This window comes from Diadema antillarum, unplaced genomic scaffold, assembly GCF_040938485.1.
Source record: "Diadema antillarum isolate AM-2024a unplaced genomic scaffold, OU_Dant_1.0 seq00000667_RagTag, whole genome shotgun sequence".
Lineage (NCBI taxonomy): Eukaryota > Metazoa > Echinodermata > Echinoidea > Diadematoida > Diadematidae > Diadema > Diadema antillarum.
Genome location: NW_027271577.1, coordinates 410,735 through 432,105, shown reverse-complemented (window position 1 = coordinate 432,105; position 21,371 = coordinate 410,735). Strand labels below are relative to the sequence as shown.

The 21,371-nt window shown below is 38.3% G+C and overlaps 1 protein-coding gene across 1 annotated transcript; it reads left to right on the top strand.

Annotated features, from left to right (window-relative positions):
- Positions 1 to 3,351: 3,351 nt before the first annotated feature.
- Positions 3,352 to 19,242, top strand: LOC139736857 (uncharacterized). Its single transcript, XM_071647519.1, has 7 exons — positions 3,352 to 4,523; positions 7,554 to 7,682; positions 12,372 to 12,705; positions 13,739 to 13,892; positions 14,401 to 14,482; positions 15,604 to 15,654; positions 16,586 to 19,242. The coding sequence occupies exons 1-7, from the start codon at positions 4,245 to 4,247 to the stop codon at positions 16,715 to 16,717; spliced, it is 1,161 nt and encodes a 386-aa protein (XP_071503620.1). The 5' UTR covers positions 3,352 to 4,244; the 3' UTR covers positions 16,718 to 19,242.
- Positions 19,243 to 21,371: the final 2,129 nt, after the last annotated feature.

The following is a 21,371-nucleotide window of genomic DNA, read 5'->3' as shown; positions in this document are numbered from 1 at the left end:
TTTCAAATGCTTTAAGATTGGTGACTACAGTCTATGATTGAGATAATTATATAACTATATAACAATAATCACATTTGTGGCACAGACACTATGGGGCCAGGTATGCCAAGAAAATTGAACGGAAAGGAAGATATGCAATCGGCGCCACAAAAAACATAACGACAACAATAACAACACAAAACACAGAAATAACAGAACTTGAGGAAATGCACTCAGACAGATACTAGACAACGAAGAACGAGGAAAGAGGAGCAGGGAAGAATAGAGAAGGAAAAGGAGAGGGATGGAAAAGGTCTATGGACACACTATACAAAATCTCAAGGACAAGTGATACATGACGGGTTTTTTCATTAGACAAAATTAACTGGTATGTTTAGAAAGCAAATACTTTTTTTAAGTTTATACTTAAATGTAATTAACTTCACAGATTCTTTTAAATCATTATCCAAGCTATTCCAAAATCTGGGTCCGGCGTAAACAAATGTATTTTGAGTGTGTACAGTTCTCACTAAGGGAAGATGAAATTCTTTAGATTGTCTCGTGGGATAATTATGTACGTGGCTGTTACGGTGCAATAAAGAATACAATATTTTGGGTAAATGGATGCAGTTATAATTAAACATGAATTGACCAAGTTGAAACAAATACAACTCTTTTATTTCTACCCCATAACACAACAGTGAGACAGGCTCCCAACGTTGTTTTTTTTTTAACTTTCTGGTTCAGCGCGTTCATTGTTCTCGAAGAGCAGAGAATGACTCCACGATTGTATTGCAGCCCTTTGTCAAGGCCGATGTGACTTTTGTTAGAATCACGGCCTGGTAATGTAGGTGCCACTTCTCAAAGTCGAATGTAGGCTATGTACATAGTGACTGCAGATCCCTTTTCGAGGCGTGGGAAAATACGTTCTAGGTGCTTCAGCGAACGATAGCCCACGAAAGCGGCAACCAAGCAAGCAAGGCGAGACAGAGAGCAATACGATCGCCATTCCACGTGGGCTAACTGCACGGAGGCACGCGGTGTGTGCGCGTTTTTCTCTGTTTCAGTAGCGATAGCCTGACAAATTCAGGCCGGATTGAATGAGGCTAAGTGGACAAAATTTTCGAACATGTTGTGCTATGAAAGAGAGCGTGTGAATTTTGCTCACCGCGGATTATCCTGCAAAAGGGTCTATGAAAGGAAAGACTAATAATCTTCACTCTGAGGGAAAACGAGCGCAAGCCGCGGTGAGCAAAATACACCGTGTGTGTTTAAACACACGCATGTCGAAGCGGTTTTGCCGGTTCCCATAGACTTTACACGTGAAGGCGATTCGCTTGGCACTGAGCCAAGTTCGGCGAGCTCGCTCGGTCCTCCCCTTTTATCCTCTATAGGGTATTTCGGCGTTATCCTTCACAGGGTATTTGCTTGGACTGCACATAGTACGGTTTAATGCGGGATTAGGCACTTGAATAGACTTTAAACTTGAGAGCCTGTTTTCTTAGTAAACACTCCTCCGGAGTGTGTACTTTCTTTCAATAATTTAGATACGTTGGGAAAGTCCATTTGTATTGGGCTATATACATCATTCTAAAGCTTAGAGTTTGCTCTTTAAGAATTTACCCTTAACTTGAAATCCGTGTCTCGAGACTTTGTTGGTTTTGTCATACAGGGTTATTGTTATGCAATAAAAAGAAAGAAAAAAAAACACAAACAACCCCCCCCCCCAAAAAAAAAAAAAGGAAAAAAAAACTTGCCTTGCGGAACCCTTTAAATAAATCTTTCAAAGTAATACCGGTTTATCTTTTTTTTTCTTTTCAGTGGAATGAGGCCGTCGAAGATGGCCCTAAACAATTGTCAGACAATGAATTCAAACCTCTATCCTAAAAGGAATTTCCTTTATCTGATTTCTAAATAGTGCATCAAAGATTTTTTTATATAATGAATTAAATTCAACGTTCGAAAGATGATACTGGTGCCCGTTCCTGCCTACTTCACATTTTTGACGCTTTTTATAGCCTTTATTCAGACAAATCAAATGAAATTGTTACATTGTAATGACACAAAATGCAACTATAATACAATGTTTAACGGAAAGCAAAAGGTTGTGTGCAAAGTAGTATAGATAAAACATACATAAATTGTATACACATTTGACATGATTCATGAATGTACAATAAACACCTCATACAGAAATGGAATATACATAATTCTAAGACACTCAGCCTTCCTACTCGAGGATAGGAGTCACCAGTCTGAATACAGATTTCATCTAAAACAAATACAAAAAACGTGAGAGGTGATGGACTTTCAAAATCTTTGAAATGTATCCTATTCACCAGTTATGAATATCATAATGACTAATATCTCGCAGGGTCTTATGCAAGTGGAGATTCATAACCAAATAATATTTGATTACGTTTTAATGATATGAGGATCAGAGAAAATAAACAAGTGGAGCGGGCAAAGCTGAAAACACAGGAGATTCGAATAATTCTAGATAGATTCGCTGAGGTAAATACAAAAAATATATCTTAACAAGATGCAATAGTTAAATTCGGTATTTCATGAAGTATAGTTTTCCCAATTCGCGTACATGTAGTGTAATGTCAATTCATCCTTTAATGTTGCTTTTTCATATTCAAACTGTTTGAGGTGGCAATTGCCCTAGATATTTCTTCACAGGTTGGAGCTCTTCCAATTTTACGATTAGTAAAAGCAAAAGCTTATACTGGAATTCTCTCAGCTTCCAGTCTAGTGATGACATTCTAGGAATAGAGAATTAAACTGCAGTTGCCGATCTATCCATGTTTAAAGCTAATACTTCTGGGTGTTTGGAAAGGAAAGAATCTTCAATTGTACCAATAAAAATATTGTAAATCATTTTTGAAGATACTGACACTAAGTGGTACACTTTTTTGTTAATATTAAGACTAATTTCAAAAACATCAACAGGGTCATCATTCACATCAAATAAAAAAACCTGGCATAGCGCCATCTACGACGACTTCTGTTTGAAGATTGCAAACCCTTTTGGACAGCGACGACTTGCAATAAGGCGCTAACATGGTTAAATATTTGCCCAAAGTGTCGTGCGTAAGATTCAAAGTTCAAAAATTCTCTAAAAATGAGAAATGAGATCTTTAATTTTCGGTAACCTGATAAAGTGAGATATACCCTATCATTCATCAAATTTCGAAGTTTGTAGAAGAATTCCTTCTCAATATCTGGAGCTATTCAGATTTCTACCAAACTGGATTTCTGATTTTAGGTTTATCTATTAGTATTTTGAAGAATTGCTTGCATATAGGCCCTATAGTTGGATAATGACATGAATGCTTTATGGATCATCATATTCTCCTTTCTTTAAATTTTATATGGCGCATTTTGTTTTCAGAAGCTACATTTTCTGTATCAACAAATATTAATCGTATCATACTTATCTAGTAGCACCCCATAGTAAATTGGCCCTAAAAGTGAATAGAAATTCCTGCCTCTGAATTCATTTCAGATTTAGTCATCGATATAATGTACTAGACTATTTGTGCAGACAGTATCCTGTCGACCAGATATTTATGAACATGAAACATTTTGATTCTGGCTTTCAAACGTTGGTTTGTTGATTTAGTTTGGTAATTACAATATTATTAGATTAAATGAAGGAATAGCACAGAGATAGCAATGATGAAGGCAGCGAGGTGAGACGAAAGGTCAGCAATTGTATTTGCTTATGATTCTTCATTGTGTCTGTATCAACAATTTTTGCTCCCTTGAGGCACTTGGATGTATAATGTGTTAATGTGCGTCCGTATGTGTGCATGTATGTGTGTATTACTCTGTCTGTCTTTTTTTTTTTTGCTACCGCTTAGGGAAATTTGCTGTTGTTGTTTTTTGCAATTATATTTTTTTCCTCTATGAGGGGACTGCATTCTACAAGCTCTGCTTTTTAGCAGTCCCCTCCATTTCCAGCAATATTGTTTATGCATTTACCACAGTGACGTAACAGTTATTTGTATCTCTGTTGATAATTTACCTGTATCTCTTTTACAATGTTATTCTGTTCATCGTATTGTGGTACTGATTTCATGACGTCTGTGTATATATGAGCGTTTCTTTGTATTTCTTATTATTTGTTTGTTGGAAGTGAAATAAATCAACTTGAACTTGAACTATAACAACAGCTACTATGACTATAGTCATGGATTTCGGACAGTAATGACGTAAAAGATGCGTTATCGGAAAGTAATAATTGTGACGAAGGTAAAATGCACTTATTGACACATGATCTCATACATGTTTATCTTATGATTCTTTACTATTACTATCATTTTCGTATGCCTTCCTTTACACCAGATCCTCAACTGGACGATAAGTTATACCGTGGAACGAAAGCCTTAATTGAAGCTAAGCCTCGTCCTGCACAAGTGCGCATCGTTGATGCGCAGTACGGCTTCGTTGATCCAATGGCAAGCCAGTCGTCAGGTGACGTCATCACCATTCGAACAGTCGATGTCCAGAACCATCCCGAGAGAGGAAAAGAAAGGGTAATAACTAGAGAGCAGAATGTATTTATATGTGACCCCACCTATTGGAATCATATCAGATGGAGAGCATTGATATCTGTTTATTGTCATCCATTCATTTATTGTGATGGTATAAAGACAACCACCATGGCAGCCAAAAGGCCGAATAGAGGCAAGTATACACAGTGACAATACATATAAATATCACAAACGGAATATTGTTTATCAAAATAAGTGATTTCATAAAACGACACAATCTAACATATGATAACATAATTAAATATATGAAATATTACAACTAAAATCACAAGCACAGTTATAACCTTAATAGTATAAAAGTATTACGTTAAACAGTAACAGACAAATAAATAAATAAATAAATACATTGCAGTAATCTATGACAAAATAAAAAAAAACATGTATATGAGCAAAGCGTTCATGCCGTTGCCAAAGTAAAGATTAGCGCAATTTTCAAGGACTAATGAGCTAATTCTTGTCCTATATTTGATTTTTATTGGGCCTACTGACGGTTTTGCAGTGGGTGAGAATTTGGGATATGGAGGGAAAGATATTTAGAACGGATTAGAATTTGTACAACATCTCATCAGTAGTAAACAAAACACAATAACAAAAAAAAAATGGCGTACTCGTATGCGCTATAAACGTTGGGTTGATTTACATTTGTATTTTAATGCTACATGTTCGTTTGTAACGATAATATGCAGCTCGAAATCGAATTCAATTATTATAGCAGTGATGGTGATAGCGGAGAGTTTGAAAAAAAAAGAGTGAGAGGATGGAGCGGAGAAGAAGAACATGATGGCGTTGACGGTGATGTTCAGCTAAGGGTTGTGGCTGTGGCGATGGACGCTGTGATGATTTGAAATATGACTTACAGTGGCGTATCTAGGGGGGGGGGGGGGGCAAGGGGGGCACGTGCTCCGGGCGCCACTCTTTGGGGCGCCGAAAACGAAAAGACGGGGGGAAAAAACGAAGAAGAAAAAATAAAGAAGGAAAACAAAAAAACCTCGCCCGGACCGGGGAGGGGGGAAGGGAGAAAACCAAATCAAACAAGATAAAAACAAAAAATGACAATGTTTATTGTGTTCACACAAGAATTACATGTTTTGTGAGCTGAAATTTCGGCTCGCTCATTGCTCTCGCTCACCAAAATGTATATATATGTATATAAAAGAAGATCAGAAAATAAAACGTGATGATGACGCTGACAAAATGACGATGTATATTGTCCTCACACATGCCATCGTTAGAAGGCAAAATGTTACACGGAGCAGCGGCTGCAATTTTATTTCTTTCGTTCTGACGCGATCGCCCATTGGATCAAACGAGGGCGCCAAAGGTGTCGAACATACGGGGGGGGGGGGGGCGCAAAAAACCAAATCAAACAAGATAAGAACAAAACCTGATTATGGCGCGGACAAATATCGGCTCACTCGTGCGTACTAATTTGGAGTATTTATTCAAGTCCTCAGTTTGCTGGTATAAATCGTTATCTATAAGACCGTCACTATATCTTGATTAGAATTGTAAGATTTAATAAGCAAAAAATGACAAGAATTCCATGTTTTGTAAGCTGAAAAACGAAAATTTTCGGCTCGCTCGCTGCGCTCGCTCGCTAAAATTTATCCCAAAAAAAGAGAGATAAGAACAAAACGTGATAATGGCGCGGAAATATACAAATTTCGGCTCACTCGTGCGTACTAATTTGGAGTATTTTTTTCAAGTCCTCAGTTTGTTGGTATAAATCGTTATCTATACGGCCGTCATCATATCTTGATTGGAATTGTAAGATTTAATAAGCATAAAATGACAAGAATTCCATGTTTTGTAAGCTGAAATACAAAAATTTTCGACTCGCTCGCTGCGCTCGCTCGCCAAAATTTATCACAAAAAAAAGATAAGAACAAAACGTGATGATGACGCGGAAATATACAAAAATTTTCGGCTCGCTCGCCAAAATTTATCTAATTTATTACCTTTAAATCACCCTCAAAAAGACCCCTGTTAAGTGCTTAAAAAAAATCAGGTCATGTTGACTTTTTTTAAGTCCCTGACGGGATGGGGTTGGTGTTGAACACTTCCAGAAATTAGGGCGCAATTTTCGCGCTTGACCCGGGCGCCGTTTTCCCTAGATACGCCACTGATGACTTAGACTTTAGACTATGACCTACTTAGTGGATTTCTGGGGATTATTTCCTACCCATCAAAAACAAGCAAGCAAGCAAACAAACAAACGAGACAAACAAAAATAAACAAATGAATAAACAAACAGCCACAAAGAATGACAAAAACAAGTCTAAGTTTTAGAGTATCTGTTTCAAAGTTGATGTGCCGTGGGTCTTCGAAGGTAGTATTCAGAGTAGCCTATTTGATGTTTCCATAATCTTTGACAACTTTCCACGTGAGGAACTAAATGAAATCATTTCATTTCTATTTCTAAAATAAAGACGAAGTACTCTGAAACATATGAAGATTATGAGACTGTTAGATGTCATAAGGCCATGCACGGCCATGCAAATTGACTTTAATAGTGAGTTCCTCTATTCAGAGCAACCTACCTATCGCTGATTGTTTAAGATGTCGTTGAGTACAGGCCTAAAGAATGCATAATAATACGCCTAGGTTCTCTGAGGACTATCATTATAAGCGTTGAAAATATGTAAAACGTTTGTAGGACAGGCAGGTCAGGATTTTGAAGATCGAAAGCTATCTCCTGAAACTTTTTTTTGTGAAAACAACACTGCTCCAAACTTCAAAGATCTTTAATATGCTTCCCCTGTGTCCTATGCAGAAGGTGAAGATTTGCCTCTAATGTCACAATGTCACAGTAAACTAAATCACACCGAAGACCTACGCTTTAGATCGATAACCTTACCTGTTAAAGTTACCCTGCGACTGAACATTTTATTTATTGATTTTCATATTACATTACTCCAGCCCCTCCCGAACGCGCGCGCGTGCGTATATATATATATCTATATATACACACACGCAGATGAATATGTGAGCTTTTCATTTCATACACTCTAGGTACTGGTTGGAATCGACGAACAGCGTGCCGAGGTCCGGTTTCCAGAAGCAATGGACATGGCTACCTACTCGACCATGATAGCTGATGACCTTCCACTTTCCGAGCTGCTCAAGTATGACATGCCACAGGTGAGAGAATGAGGCATCAACCTACTTGTGACCAAAGTGGTTGAATCTACCGAGCCCGCCAAAGTCCTTCACGCGGAATGCAACGCACAGTTTTAGTCGACTTCATAGAGCAGGAAAAAATAATAGACCAACAGAATTGTCCAAGTTTCATTCAAATTAGAAATGACACAAGAAAGTTATGGCATTTTCGACAGCAATGTGTTTGTGATATTGGTGGCAGTCACTTTTATCAGACTAGGCAAGCTATGCATGTCGCCGGCATGGTGGATGAGCGTCAAAGCTATAAGCTGAGTGACAGCAATGAGGTTAAGGGCTCACACCCGTAAATAAAATGGAATGTCCCAGACCGCTTCACAAATTCGTACCAAAGATACCAAAATAAATGAAGAAAAAATAAATTAAAAATGAATGATGTAGTTTGGCAAAAAAAAACTGAATAGCTGTAGATATTGAGTATGAATTCCTCTAGAAACTGCATTTTTGTTGGAAGATGAAAGCTTTTCTGATGGAATTTGAGGGGACTATATTTCATTACGCAACACAACACCGAGGAGGACAACGATGGAGGAAGCAGTAAAGACAACATCCAGGATTAACTCAAGCAACCTCTCACCATTGAGTTGCAAGCAGAGGACATCAACGAGGAAGATACACATGGAGCGAGCAAACAATGTAAGTAGGACTACACCGATAATGACAAGTACCCAACAAAAGACATGTCACCAACCTGTGACGGATAGGAAGGAGCATGGCGTCAATACTGGACTAAACATTGGGACATGGAATGTGAAAACCCTCCGAACAGCAGGGAATTGGGATATACTCCTCAATGAAGCCAGAAGATTTAACCTGGATATCTTAGGATTATGTGAGACACACCTGGCTACCAATGAAACCTTGGTGAATAAAGAAGAATATACAATTATATAATTATATTGTCGAGCAGAAAGGATGGTCTGAATAGAGAAGGAGTAGGCATACTGATATCCCACCGAATTGCGCAGTGTTTGCAGAGCTTCGAAACAGTCTCCTCAAGATTGGTGACTGCTAAGTTCAAGATGAAAGAAGGCATCCTGAATATCATTCAAGTATATGCCCCAACATCAACATACAGTGAGGCAGACAGTGATGCCTTTTATGAATCACTTAAGCTACATATCCAGAAAGTTGCTAAGAAGGAAGCACTGACAGTTATGGGAGACTTCAATGCTAAAGTTGGCTCAGATAACAGTGATTGGGTCCAAACATTAGGCAACTTTGGTCTAGGGAAAGCCAATGACAGAGGGGAGAAACTTCTGGAATTTTGCACACTACACAAGCTGGCTGTCTGCAACACATACTTTCAGCACAAAGAATGCAGACGAGCCATGTGGACATCTCCAGATGGACGGTACAAAAACCAAAGTGACTTCATCATCACCCAAGTGGAGAATTTGAGGACATTTCATAACTGCAGATCGTATTACTGCTCAGCTGACATAGGTTCGGATCACAACCTAGTAGACGCCTATGTCAAACTGTTCCCAAGTAGAGCACGACGACACAAGTCTCTACCAAGAAATTATGACGTCAGCAGACTTGGCAATCCCTTTATTGCAGAAGAATTCTGTGCCAGAATAGGTGGGGCCTTTGAGCCACTCCTCCACCTGCCTGATACAGATGTGGACAGCCTGTGGACTAGATTCAAGGACACTACCAACAAGATCACAGAAGACGTTGTTGGCCATAAAAGAGCAAAACAAGTGAAAGGCCTACCTGAGGATGCCCGCACAGCCTGTGAGGAGAGAAGGACAGCTCGTCTCCTCATGATAAACAACCCTACATTCAGTGGTAAGGCAAAATATCGCAAATTAAACAAAAATGTAAAATACAGGGTGAAAAGCTGGAAAAAGAAATTACTTGACAGAGACGTGGAAGACATGGAGGCTGCCTATGCCAGAAATGACAGCCTAGAACTCTTCAAGAGGGTGAATAAGCTTGCTGGTGACAGAGATAAAACACTTCCGGCAGTTAAGAACAGCGATGGCATACTTATGACGCCCCCAGAAAAGGTAATAAAGTGTTGGGAGGAATACTTCTGCACTCATCTAAATACACAGTTTCCAAGGGATGAGAATGTGCTCCAATCCATCCCAGACCCCCCAAGCAAGGAGGACCATTGTGAACCATTTACATTCGCAGAAGTGGAAGGTGCAATTAAATCTCTCAAGATTAATAAAGCATGTGGATGGGACAGGATAGCGGCGGAAACCCTGAAAGCAGGAGGAGCTCCAATGAGGCAGATGCTACTCAAAATCATCAACGTTGCAAGGGCAGAAGGAAAAACACCTAAAGACTGGAGCAAAGGCCTCATAACTCCAGTTTTCAAGAAGGGAGACCGACTCAAACCAAGTAATTACAGAGCCATCACCCTGCTTTCCATCCCAGGGAAAGTATTCTGCAGAATGATCCTCAACAGAATCCAGGACACCATTGATAGCTACTTGACTGAAGAACAATGTGGCTTTTGGCAGTCACGTGGCACAACTGATGCAGTATTTGTTGTGCGGCAAATCCTTGAAAAGGTCAAAGAAAGCAATGTTGCATTTCACTGGAATTTCGTGGATTTTAAGGCTGCATTTGACACAATCTGGAGAGGAGCCCTGTGGAAATGTCTGTGCTCTATTGGCGTAGACAAGGTAATGGTGGACCTGATTGAGAGCATGTACAATCAAACAAAATGCTCTGTCATTGTCAACGGAAAGATCACAGAATGGTTTCAAGTAGTGACAGGAGTTAGACAAGGGTGTCTCCTTTCCCCTAGCCTCTTCAACTTGTTCCTTGAATTTATAATGAAAGACGTCCAAAATTTAGACAGTGGAATCCGGATGGGCGACATGTGCATTAACAACATCCGATATGCAGACGACACCACACTGATGGATCTTGTCTTTGAGAAACTACAAGTCTAAACAAACGAACTGGAAAAGGCCTGCACCAGATGGGGTATGAAAATCAACCCCAGCAAATGCAAAGTCATATCACAAGACAAACGTCACATGTCCTTGAATGTAGTAGACATCGAGAAAGTTGATGATTTTGTATTCTTGGGTAGCAACATTCCTACAGTGGCAAATGATGTGAATCGTCATAAAAGATTAGCGGCCTGGGCATTTGGGAAACTGAAAAGCACCATATGGACGAACCAGATTATCCCCAGATCACTTAAAGTGAGAATTTACAAAGCACTGATCCTCGCTATTGCCATCTACGGTGCTGAGTCGTGGACACTACGCCAAGCCGTCCAGCGTCGATTAGACACCTTTGACATGAGTTCCTTGGTGTGAGGCTCATTGACAAGATAAGAAATGAGGAAATTAGACAGAGGCTTCGTCTCACCAACACCATCTGTGATGAAGTAACCAAAAGAAGATTGAAGTGGTTTGGGCATGTAATTCGTATGCCGTCACATAGGATCCCATTCCAAGCCTTCAAGAATAACTTTCTCGGGAAAAGACCACTAGGACGCCCTCCTGCCCGCTGGAGAGACCAAATTGAAAGAGACTTGGGCATTTCCCTAAAAGAGGCTGAATATCAAGCCCAGGGAAGGCCAAACTGGAGAAGGATCACTCGTAGGAGAGCAAAGGGACACACTGTCCTATGCAATTAAGTCAAGTAAGTCAAGTCATATTTCATTGGGTACGTGTACGGAAAATAGGTGATTTTTTTGAGTGACAAGAACTCGTAGTCTGGCTTTGAGGACCCCTGGACAGAATTTGAGCCAAAGAACCCACCCTGAAAATTTGATGGATGAAAGGGCATATCTCACTTATCCAGGTTAGTGAAGCTGAAACACCTCATTTTCTCCCAGCTATTTTACAGAATTTTTTGAAATTTGATTTTTAACACACATCCCCATGGGGAAATATTCATGGGTGTGGGCCCTTAAATGTAGGCCTACGGAGCAACTTATCGCAATGCCGTACAGTTGGCGTGATTTACCATATACTATGAAGATGAAAAAAAAAACAACCAAGCTTTAATGACGTAAAATAGTTCTTAGATGTGAGTTATGAATAGAAACAACCTATGTAAAAATTCAAATCAGTGTAATCAATGTTATGTATAGTTAGATATACAAAATGTGAGCAATAAATATAATGGAATTGTTTCTAGAATAAACCGTCTACAGCTATGGCTTATTGAGAAAAACATTTCTAGCTCCTTACATTTTAGGCTTTATTGCAAATTTTATATTATGGTAGAATGTTTTGTGAAACAACCGACCTACACTTATATGCATCAAATGTGATATTTCGATCATTTTCTAAATCGCTATGTCATGAATATGCATTTATGTAAAGTATTAAGTACTTGTATAACTGTTCAGCCCACATGGGGGTAGAGGAATATTTGAGACTTGGGACTATGGCGCTCGAGGGGAGGAATACAGTTTTGTTGTTCACTCTAAGAAAGTCCGGTAGGTGGTGTTTTATTTTGTTTCAGTAATTATACGTGTTACAGTGATAACTGGCACCAATGGTAAACAGTACCTTCAAGTATATACCATCTGAATCTCAAAGAGACCTGGTTAGCATTAAATAACGAAAGTTTGAAGACAATTTGAGATGTTGTGCATAATCTACATTTGTCAAGCGCTCACCGTGGGTCTCTGCAACTTTCACTGTCTCATTAATGATACTCCATCAGCGCCTCCGCCTTTTAGACACTGATAACACTGACACCGGAAAGACTTCAAAAGATGGAATTGTAATGCTGCATCATCATTACACCGACTATCACGTCATCACTGCCCGTGCCAGAGACAACACCCTTCTATCAATACCCCTCAGCTCATCTTTCGAATTTAACCTTGTGGAAGCGACGTTTCAAGAGATGCGAGCTCTCTTACCGGCCGTATTCAACCATGTGAACGCGACATGGGATGTGGTAGATATTACCCAACCCAGGTTACCTGTTGAAATGTGCCCCATACCCAAGCCGATACCGGATGTGTTTCAACAGTGGGCCAAAAGCCACGAAGGTACGTGAGACAATGGTAAACGAGAAGCACACGAAGCCGATGGAAGGTTTAAAGAAATAGAAATCAAAACGAGTTAGATCAATATGATACTGACCCTAAACCATCACTTAAAAAAAAACAAAAAACGTTGGCTATTGACTTATTCATCAGATATCGGAGGTATAGTGTTATGTATTATATTATAATATATTATTATGAATTATCACATATAATAAAGATACATAAAAAGATACATTATAAGACAGATATATACACGTAGATAGATGGAAAGACTTAGGATGTTCCAGTTGATATCCAGACATTTTTCCCCGAAAGGTCTGTCCGTGTAATATTGTAAATAAGAAGACAAAATTAATCGAGAATATCCCCTGTCTGCTTTTATTTTTGTTTTGTTTTTTGTTTTAAATCTGATCTAAATGCGATACTATCGATGAATGGACGCCTCATCATAAGCTCTTCCCCTATTTCATAAGTAGTGTGTTTACCTCACAATGTGGATATTCATTCTTATAAATAGTTATATTAATGGATATAGGTTTGTCGTGTTTTCAGTCACCTTGAGCCCCATTTAAACTCGGGCGATTCTGAAACTTCGTTGTTCAAAAGGTTCTTTAATCTGAAAACGAAATAAGATTCGTTATACCGGAGACTCGTTAGCACGAAAATGTAAACCGTTTCGTTACTAAAATGAAATTAACTACCGAAACTAGCGAACCTTCAGAATTATATACTTCATTTCATTTTCGTATTAATGAACCTTCGTAATAACAAATTTTTTTTTTTCACTTTTGGATAAATGAACCTTGAGAATAACGAGCCTTCGTAATAACACTTTTTTTCACTTTTGGATAAATGAACCTTCGGAATAATGAGCCTTCGTAATAACACATTTTTCTTTTTAACTTTTGGATAAATGAACCTTCGGAATAACGAGCCTTCGTAATAACACATTTTTTTCCCCTTTTGGATAAATGAACCTTCGGAATACGAGCCTTCGGAATAACAAATTGTAAGCTTTGCACTCTCCTTGCAGGAAAGAAAGAGAGTGGAAGAATTTCCCGACAAGAACAGAAGAAGTTGAAGAATGTTATCAAGAACCTGAATATTCAGATTTCCACTCTAAAAAAAGAAGCGAGCAAAGCTCCAGGGGTCCCTCGTTTATCAGCCAGACCTGACAAACCATGCAGGTTAGTGTCCATTAATGCTCCCATAAGATCACGCAACTAAGCTATGCCCTGTACGGATAATTGTTATTTAAATCAAAAAACCTAAATGGATGATCCAAAGTTCAGTCACCTTTCAAGCACACTTCATTTATGTCAGTAAAGGGGTTCTACTAGCATATTTTAGGATTTTATAATTGTTTGATGTATCGATATCAGAACACATCTTCGAAGATCTAATAAGATGACGTCCACAAAGTCATTTGAGCTCCCTATGACATCATTAAAATTCAGTGGTATTCACTTATCAACAACATTGGTCCACATTTCAAGTAATAATCCATCTATATTCATATTACGTTTGCTTGTTTTGCATTTTTTCTTATGTGCTTGTTGGTTGTGGTTTTTTTTTTTCTAAATGCCGTGGCTGGTACTCTCTCAAAACTATTTTACATGTCCATGCCCATTCGATTATCAGATTATATTTCTTGTGAACACTTTATTTGAATTGACTTACCCAACTACCCTGTAGTCCCGATGTCGAGAACGATCTTGAAACCGCTCAGAACTCTATGGTCGAGGAACTGAGGGCAGAGATTAAACTGAAAGACATCGTAAGTCGACTTATCATGGCTTTATTCACTTAACAACAACTTCCATTACATTACATACTTTCAGTGAAAGTATTGTAATTTCCATTACATTACATTTGTCAGTGAAAGCGTTGCAATTTCCATTACATTACATTTGTCAGTGAAAGTATACTTTGCGAGGTATTTCAGAGCACAAGGGGCAGGTAATTTGGATACATTTAATAAGGAATTACCTTGAAATTATAATTATGATGAAGGGCTGTGGTTAACGTCAAGTCAAATTGGCAGGAAATAATGTTGTAAGTAGGCCCCTATTTCATGTGAGGTTGACTCTAAGCTCCGTGAGTAGAACAAAAAGTGTCCTTCACATAAAGATCAAAAAAAAAAAATCCTCATAGGTCTTCTCGATGAATGTTTAACTAAGACAATGCCTGGAATCTTATGTACGTTCTATTACATTTAATCATCACCGTCAACGAAATAGATGGATTAAAGATTCTGAATATCAGACACACTTTAACTCCCATCGACAATTGAATTTAAAGAACATTTAAGTAGTGGGTATATAAGATATTGTAGACGCATAAAAACAAATGAACTTCAGAAAGGAATGATAGGCTGAAAAAAAAATCTGACGTAACTCTACTTCAACTTTGGATTTAATGTGGATAAGCAATGTTTAAGCAAACTGATAAAGAGTATCAATAAGGCTAAAGACACCCGCACATGCTCTGGCGACACATTATTCGTATAGACTTCAACCACTTGTTGCCATCCTTTCTAGTAGCCAAATAATTCTGAGGAACTATATGAAGAAGGCTACATGTTTGAGATGTTATTATAACAAATTTACCTAACATGCCTAAAATGACATTTCATTGAGTCATCATTGACTCTTCCACCTTGTGTACATACATCGTCTACATCAGTAATCGTCGTAGTTGAGAGGGCTGAATCATTTAAACACCTCTGTTGTCATTCTAGTCTAGTATGAAACAAGACGTCTTTCTGCATGTGATTATGTTACAAGGAATGCACTCTTATTTTTTTGCTTGTTAATAAGCATATATGTTGTCTTTAAGTAAATGTGTGGAAGCAAATGAATGAAAAGGTGAATGAAAACTTCCTTCCTTCCTCAACAGAGGATTTCTGAACTGCTCACCACCGAGAAAGAACACAAAGACGAATTAATGGTAAGTTAAAGCATACTATAATATGGAAGGGCTTAGTTGGCCATAAATTATGTCAAGGGCGTATACATCATGATGCAGATAAATGTTGGAAGGATTGATTAAAGAGAAAATAGCCACATGTGGTTCATCCCTTTGTGAAAACATGTCAGATTATGGTAAACAATTGAATAAGTCAACAAGAGAAATGTGTAGCTGAACATATTACCCTCACCTTTGGGTGTTGATTATGACGTATGTAGAACTGCAGAATTTGTTCATTCAGAGTTGTATTTTTCCTAAACCTTCCTATCAAAATATGGACTTGTCATATGGAACACTTTACTTTGAAACGTATTTTTGCTTTTGTTTTCCTATTCGTCATTTTGTATCATCTTTAATGAAATTGCAGAAAATTAATGTACTTAAAAAAAAGCATAATGAGAATAAATCCAATCAAAATCATTCAAATCAAATCAAATAACCTGGACTTCCTCATGTCAACGAGGTAAGGATGTTTTATCGGGTGCTGTTCGTTATTCCGAAGGTTTGTTATTCCGAAGGTTCGTTTATGAGAAACACACAAATTCTCTATACCTAGAGGTTCGTTAACTTGAAAATGAAAAGGGGTTCATTAATCCAAACATTTGTGGCGTTATTCCGAAGGTTCGTTATTCCGAAGGTTCGTTAATCCGAAAATGAAATAGGGTTCGCTATTCCAAAGGCTCGTTTATTCGAAAATGAAAAAGGGTTCCTTATTCCGAAGGTTCGTTATTCCGAAGGTTCGTTGATACGAAATGAAATAGGGTCCGTAACGAACCTTCGAAATAACGAGCTTTGCGTCATTTTCGGATTAATGAACCTTTGGAATAACAAACCTTATCACATTTTCGGATTAACGAACCGTCGGAATAACAAACTGTAACCGTTTTATCTGCGTTCCAATTTCCCCAAGGCTCTGAAAAGAGAAAGATATGGATTCATGTCGTCACAACAGGCTTATCGTGCTGAGATTGGTAGATTGCAAAGTAAGTTGGACCACATGCAAAGATCCGGTGTAGGGGATTGTGTCTACGAAGAGTTATAGAGGGAGGCGGATGCTGCTCTCAAAGATCATTGGAACATTATTAAGATTTCACCAAAGATGACCACGGATGGTGAGACCCCCACTTGCATTATTAACCTTCTAAAGATATACATGATATGGAATAAAATAGAATTGCCGAAATCTTCCTCCCCTTTAAAGTGTCTTTTACTTCAATGAATTATTCATCTTGTGAATAAAGGCGTATTCTTTTTTACTCATTTCCGTTCTTTCTCATATTTACAGTAATTTCCCAATGAAAGATGACACACCGGTCGTGTGAAGATACGTTCTAGTTGTTATTTATATACCGCGAATATGTTTGAGTTTGAGATTATTTTATCTGAAACGGCAACATATATACAAGAGGATTTCAATACATAATGGTAATTACACACTACACTTTTGTGTTAACATCAACATTTGTATACTTTGCTTAACAGTCTAAACAATCTAAGAAACGTATCAAATACATAATGATTAAATGACCAAGACCAGTAATCTTAAATTATTTATCAAAAGAGAGCTACATTAAACATACAATAATTTGATGGTAATAATGCAGGCCTACACAATGAGGATGCTAAAAGAACCAAGAGATAGCACAAGTGTTAGTTTTTCCTCTAACACGTGTTACGTAATGAGCAAACGATGATTGTATCAACATGCTTTTATAGCGTTATCGATTTGTAGTACCTTGTCTATACAGATTTAATGGGGTTTTTTTTTTGATAGTTTACTTCGCAAATATCTCCTGGTTTAAATTTTCCTTACTATTTTATCGACCTCGATTATCCGGCCTCCATTTATGTGGAAATCTCCGTTATCCGGATGCGTTCACGCAGAGAATGACTTTTTTTTCATCCAAAAATTGAGAAAAAGAATGACTTTAACATCTTTTCATGGATCTATTTCAGTAATTTCATAAGATGTGCATGATAGGTTTCTCAATATCTAATGAGGTAAAACATGTATGATTTTTCACATAAAGATAAACTTTATTTTTGTGAAGAAGGGACTACAATTTTGTGCAGGCTAGCATAGATTACACCACCGTTGCGGGGTACGCTACCTGCCCAGCTGCCAGTGCACTGGGACGGCAGCTTGGACGGTAGCTATATACATTAACATTTGTCTCCCATATTCGGCCAATTCGCTTATCTGGATGAGCGCCGGTCCCGACATGGCCGGATAATCGAGGTCGAACTGATATAAGAAAATGAGAGTTGACCATACATAGTTTTACATTTTGGTAAATAAAGCAAGCCTTCTTTTTTTTTTACCCTTGCTGAATATAAGAATGTTGGATATTTTGACAATATTCTACCAGATCATGTGGCATATCTCCCTTAAATGAATCAAATACAAATGCACATATTGAAAGTTTATATAGTTCAAATATATCCATAACTCTCAGTTTTCGGATAGGGGATCAGTAGGTGTTCTGAGTGGACTATTAAAGGTAAAAGCTCTCATGACCATCTTCTGACTAAGGCGAGGGCAATTCAAATAAGATTTGTATTTACTCCCCCACACATCAATTCCATAAATAATGTCTGGCGACAATTTATGATCAGGGTTGACGGCTAAAATTGTCGCCCGCCCTCGAAGCACATTTTGCTGGGTAATATCATTCTTGACATAGGCTAGTCATTGAAATCCCAAAACATAACTTACATGGCTACATCCATGCAAACAAGCCATGTAAAAAGTCACGGTGAGGTTTCAAGGAAGTGTGTATGTGCGCGCGCACATCATAATTGAGTGTCCGTTCGTGCGCGCGTGTGTGTGCGTGTGTGTGTGTTATTGTATATTATGGAAGAATGTGTTAGTTATGTGTTTTGGCTGCGCGTGGGGAGGGGTAAGCTGTTGCTGTCATAAACGTTGTATTGATTTTATCAGCACCTTTGAGTTTGACGAGTTTGACGGATTTGTATTTGAATTCGGAGTGGTGCTTGCGTGCGGGCGGATGCTGCTTTTATGCATACGGTCCATTATGTCTTACGTATCAACATTGGGAAGTCGTTTCATCAGGAAGGAAGGTGGTATCGGTTCGGGTGAGTGTGTGTGAGATGATTTAGGTTTTGGTTAATCGGGGGTTGGTGGGATGGGGATTTGATTTGAAGAAGGATAGTTATAAATGGTATGACAGATATTGGCAGGATTTAATATTTATGATAGATGTATATTTTTTGTTTCAGTTGCTTTGGAGGGGAAGAGTTTTTTTATGAATGATTTCATTCTAGATTTGTATAATGTATTTGTTTTTTATTTGTTTTTGTTTTTGTTTTTATGTATATGCCCGTGTAAGTGAGAAGGAGTTACATAATCAAATATATTCAAGGGATATAGGTTTGGTACATGTAAAAACTTTCTCGTGAAGAAATTGTTAGTAGGGTTGATTCATAATCGAGTTATGTATGTTGAAGTGAGATTATTTGTAGTATAAATCGACAAAAATGGACATGTTTGTGTCTTGATTTGCATTTGTACCGTTTTTGTTCATGTTACACCCAGAATGAGTTGAATTATGAATTATTTGAATGAAATTAATAAATATCAAGGAAAAACAAAAAAGTGTTAAGATGGTTTATATGCGTTATGAGGATTTGTTTGATTGTTTGTTGGTGTTTGTTTATAAATACGTGTGTATTAATTTGCGGTGTGCATATGGCAGTTCGTTTCCGCTAAAATCAACTAACGATTGAGAAACCATTTACGGCATGTCGACATTATTCGTTCATGCATAAAGCATGTCAAACATCTGGGACAAACAAAAGTGATATGGAAGTTGAAGATACGACTGATGGAAGAATATGACTGCAGTCAAAAAATGAACAAAGACAGATAACATTTAGGGAGGGTACCTCCCTCATATGACTTTTCTCTCGGTCTCTCTCTCCTAGCCCGCCTCACCGCTGACATTGCCACACCCATACTCAAATCAACGCCGCTGTGAACTCTGCATTTTCATTGCCATATAGTATTGCCTGCTGCTCAAAAAGTTCGTTCACACAAACATCAAAACAGAAACACAACAGACACACGTACGTACGCATACAGGTACACGTATACACACAGACAAACAAACCACTACCACTATACAACCACCTCACATGCACAGTTTCCATATATACTGTATTGTATAACAGTCAAACCTGTCTATAGCGGCCACCTAAGGGAAACGAAAAAAGTGGCCGTTATAGACAGGTGGCCGCTATAGACAGGTTATCCAACTATATGTGTGAATTGCCTATACATGTACACGTACATGTATCATCGTTGTATACATCTTTAAGTACTTTAGCATTTATTGTTTAGTGGAGTGGGTCAAACAGGAACTCCATAGACAAATTCAGGGGTAATGACCCAGAACAACGATGACGTTGGTTGCCATAGCCTAAGGACACTAATATTCATTTGGTTTATCATTTTGATATCCAAGAAACAATAAAGTCTTTACCAGTGGTTACAGAGAACAAGTGAATGAAGAAACTAAAAGAGAGTGGGCGAGTTAATCAGAATTAGAGATGAATCATAGAAAATTGAGTTTTCACAGAAACGAATAGAAGGAGCAAATTGAACATTTGACCAGTTAGGAATTAATTTCTAGTGAACGCCACACCCCATTATAAGATTGAGCCAATGAAATGCTTTAGGGAAAGGAATTTTGTTAGTAAATTAGTTATAAAAAAACATGTCTCAGCCGAGAAATAAGTTAGAGTGGCAAGCACAGTGGGAGCGGCTTCACACTAAGTCTATGTAGTGAAGCAAAGGCAGCAGAGTATTTTGGAATTTTGAGGAACTTTGAGAATAGTTGGAGACTACAGAGATAAAGTCAGGAGTTCCCCTTTCTTGGTACATCATGCCCCCCCCCCCCCTCCAAGTCAACCAACTAATCTTTAACGACGCTGAATGCACCATAGACCTACGCTGTGAATGTGATGAGGATCTGACTGTCATGACTGAACCGGCGAGCAGCAGGACATTAGGAAAAACTATGAGTCACGATAAGACAAAACTTTGGTTTACGCCAATTTGGAGTGCAATTACAAACTCCAAACAGTCAACTGGTGTCATCGGAGATGTTGAAGCGCCCTGTCAGACTGATACAAAGTGGAGAGTGATGGTGACGAAGAGAATACTGACAGCGTGACGGCAGACCGCTCAACGGACGGCCCAGTCACACTGAAGAGATCGACAATGACATGCAGACGAGGACCTCATTCGTCGACCGAGAGTAATCATTTAAGAGGAATGACTTTAATTTACGTTTGAAGACATTTCAAGAGATGTAGTAGTCTGATATGTTAAGGGGCAAATCATTCTACTGTTTGCAGGCCCCTATAAATCACTCTGTCGAGTAAATTATATATGAACCAAATGGCTTCTATTGAACATGTATTGTGTTGAAAAGTTCATGGTACTTCTTTTCCAGGCAAAATGTGTACATGAAAATTCCGATGTTAAAAGCATGTGATGGGAAATGTAAACAGTATGTGCGAATGCTTCTGTGTTTCCTGCTAAACTTGTTTGTTAGTGGGGAAAAGAAAAGAAAAGAGAAGAGAAGTCTCGCTCTACCACGTCTACATACCACAACGCCTACGGATATCTTTGTTTCACATTGTTTGTGGGGAAAAGAAAAGAAAAAAGAACT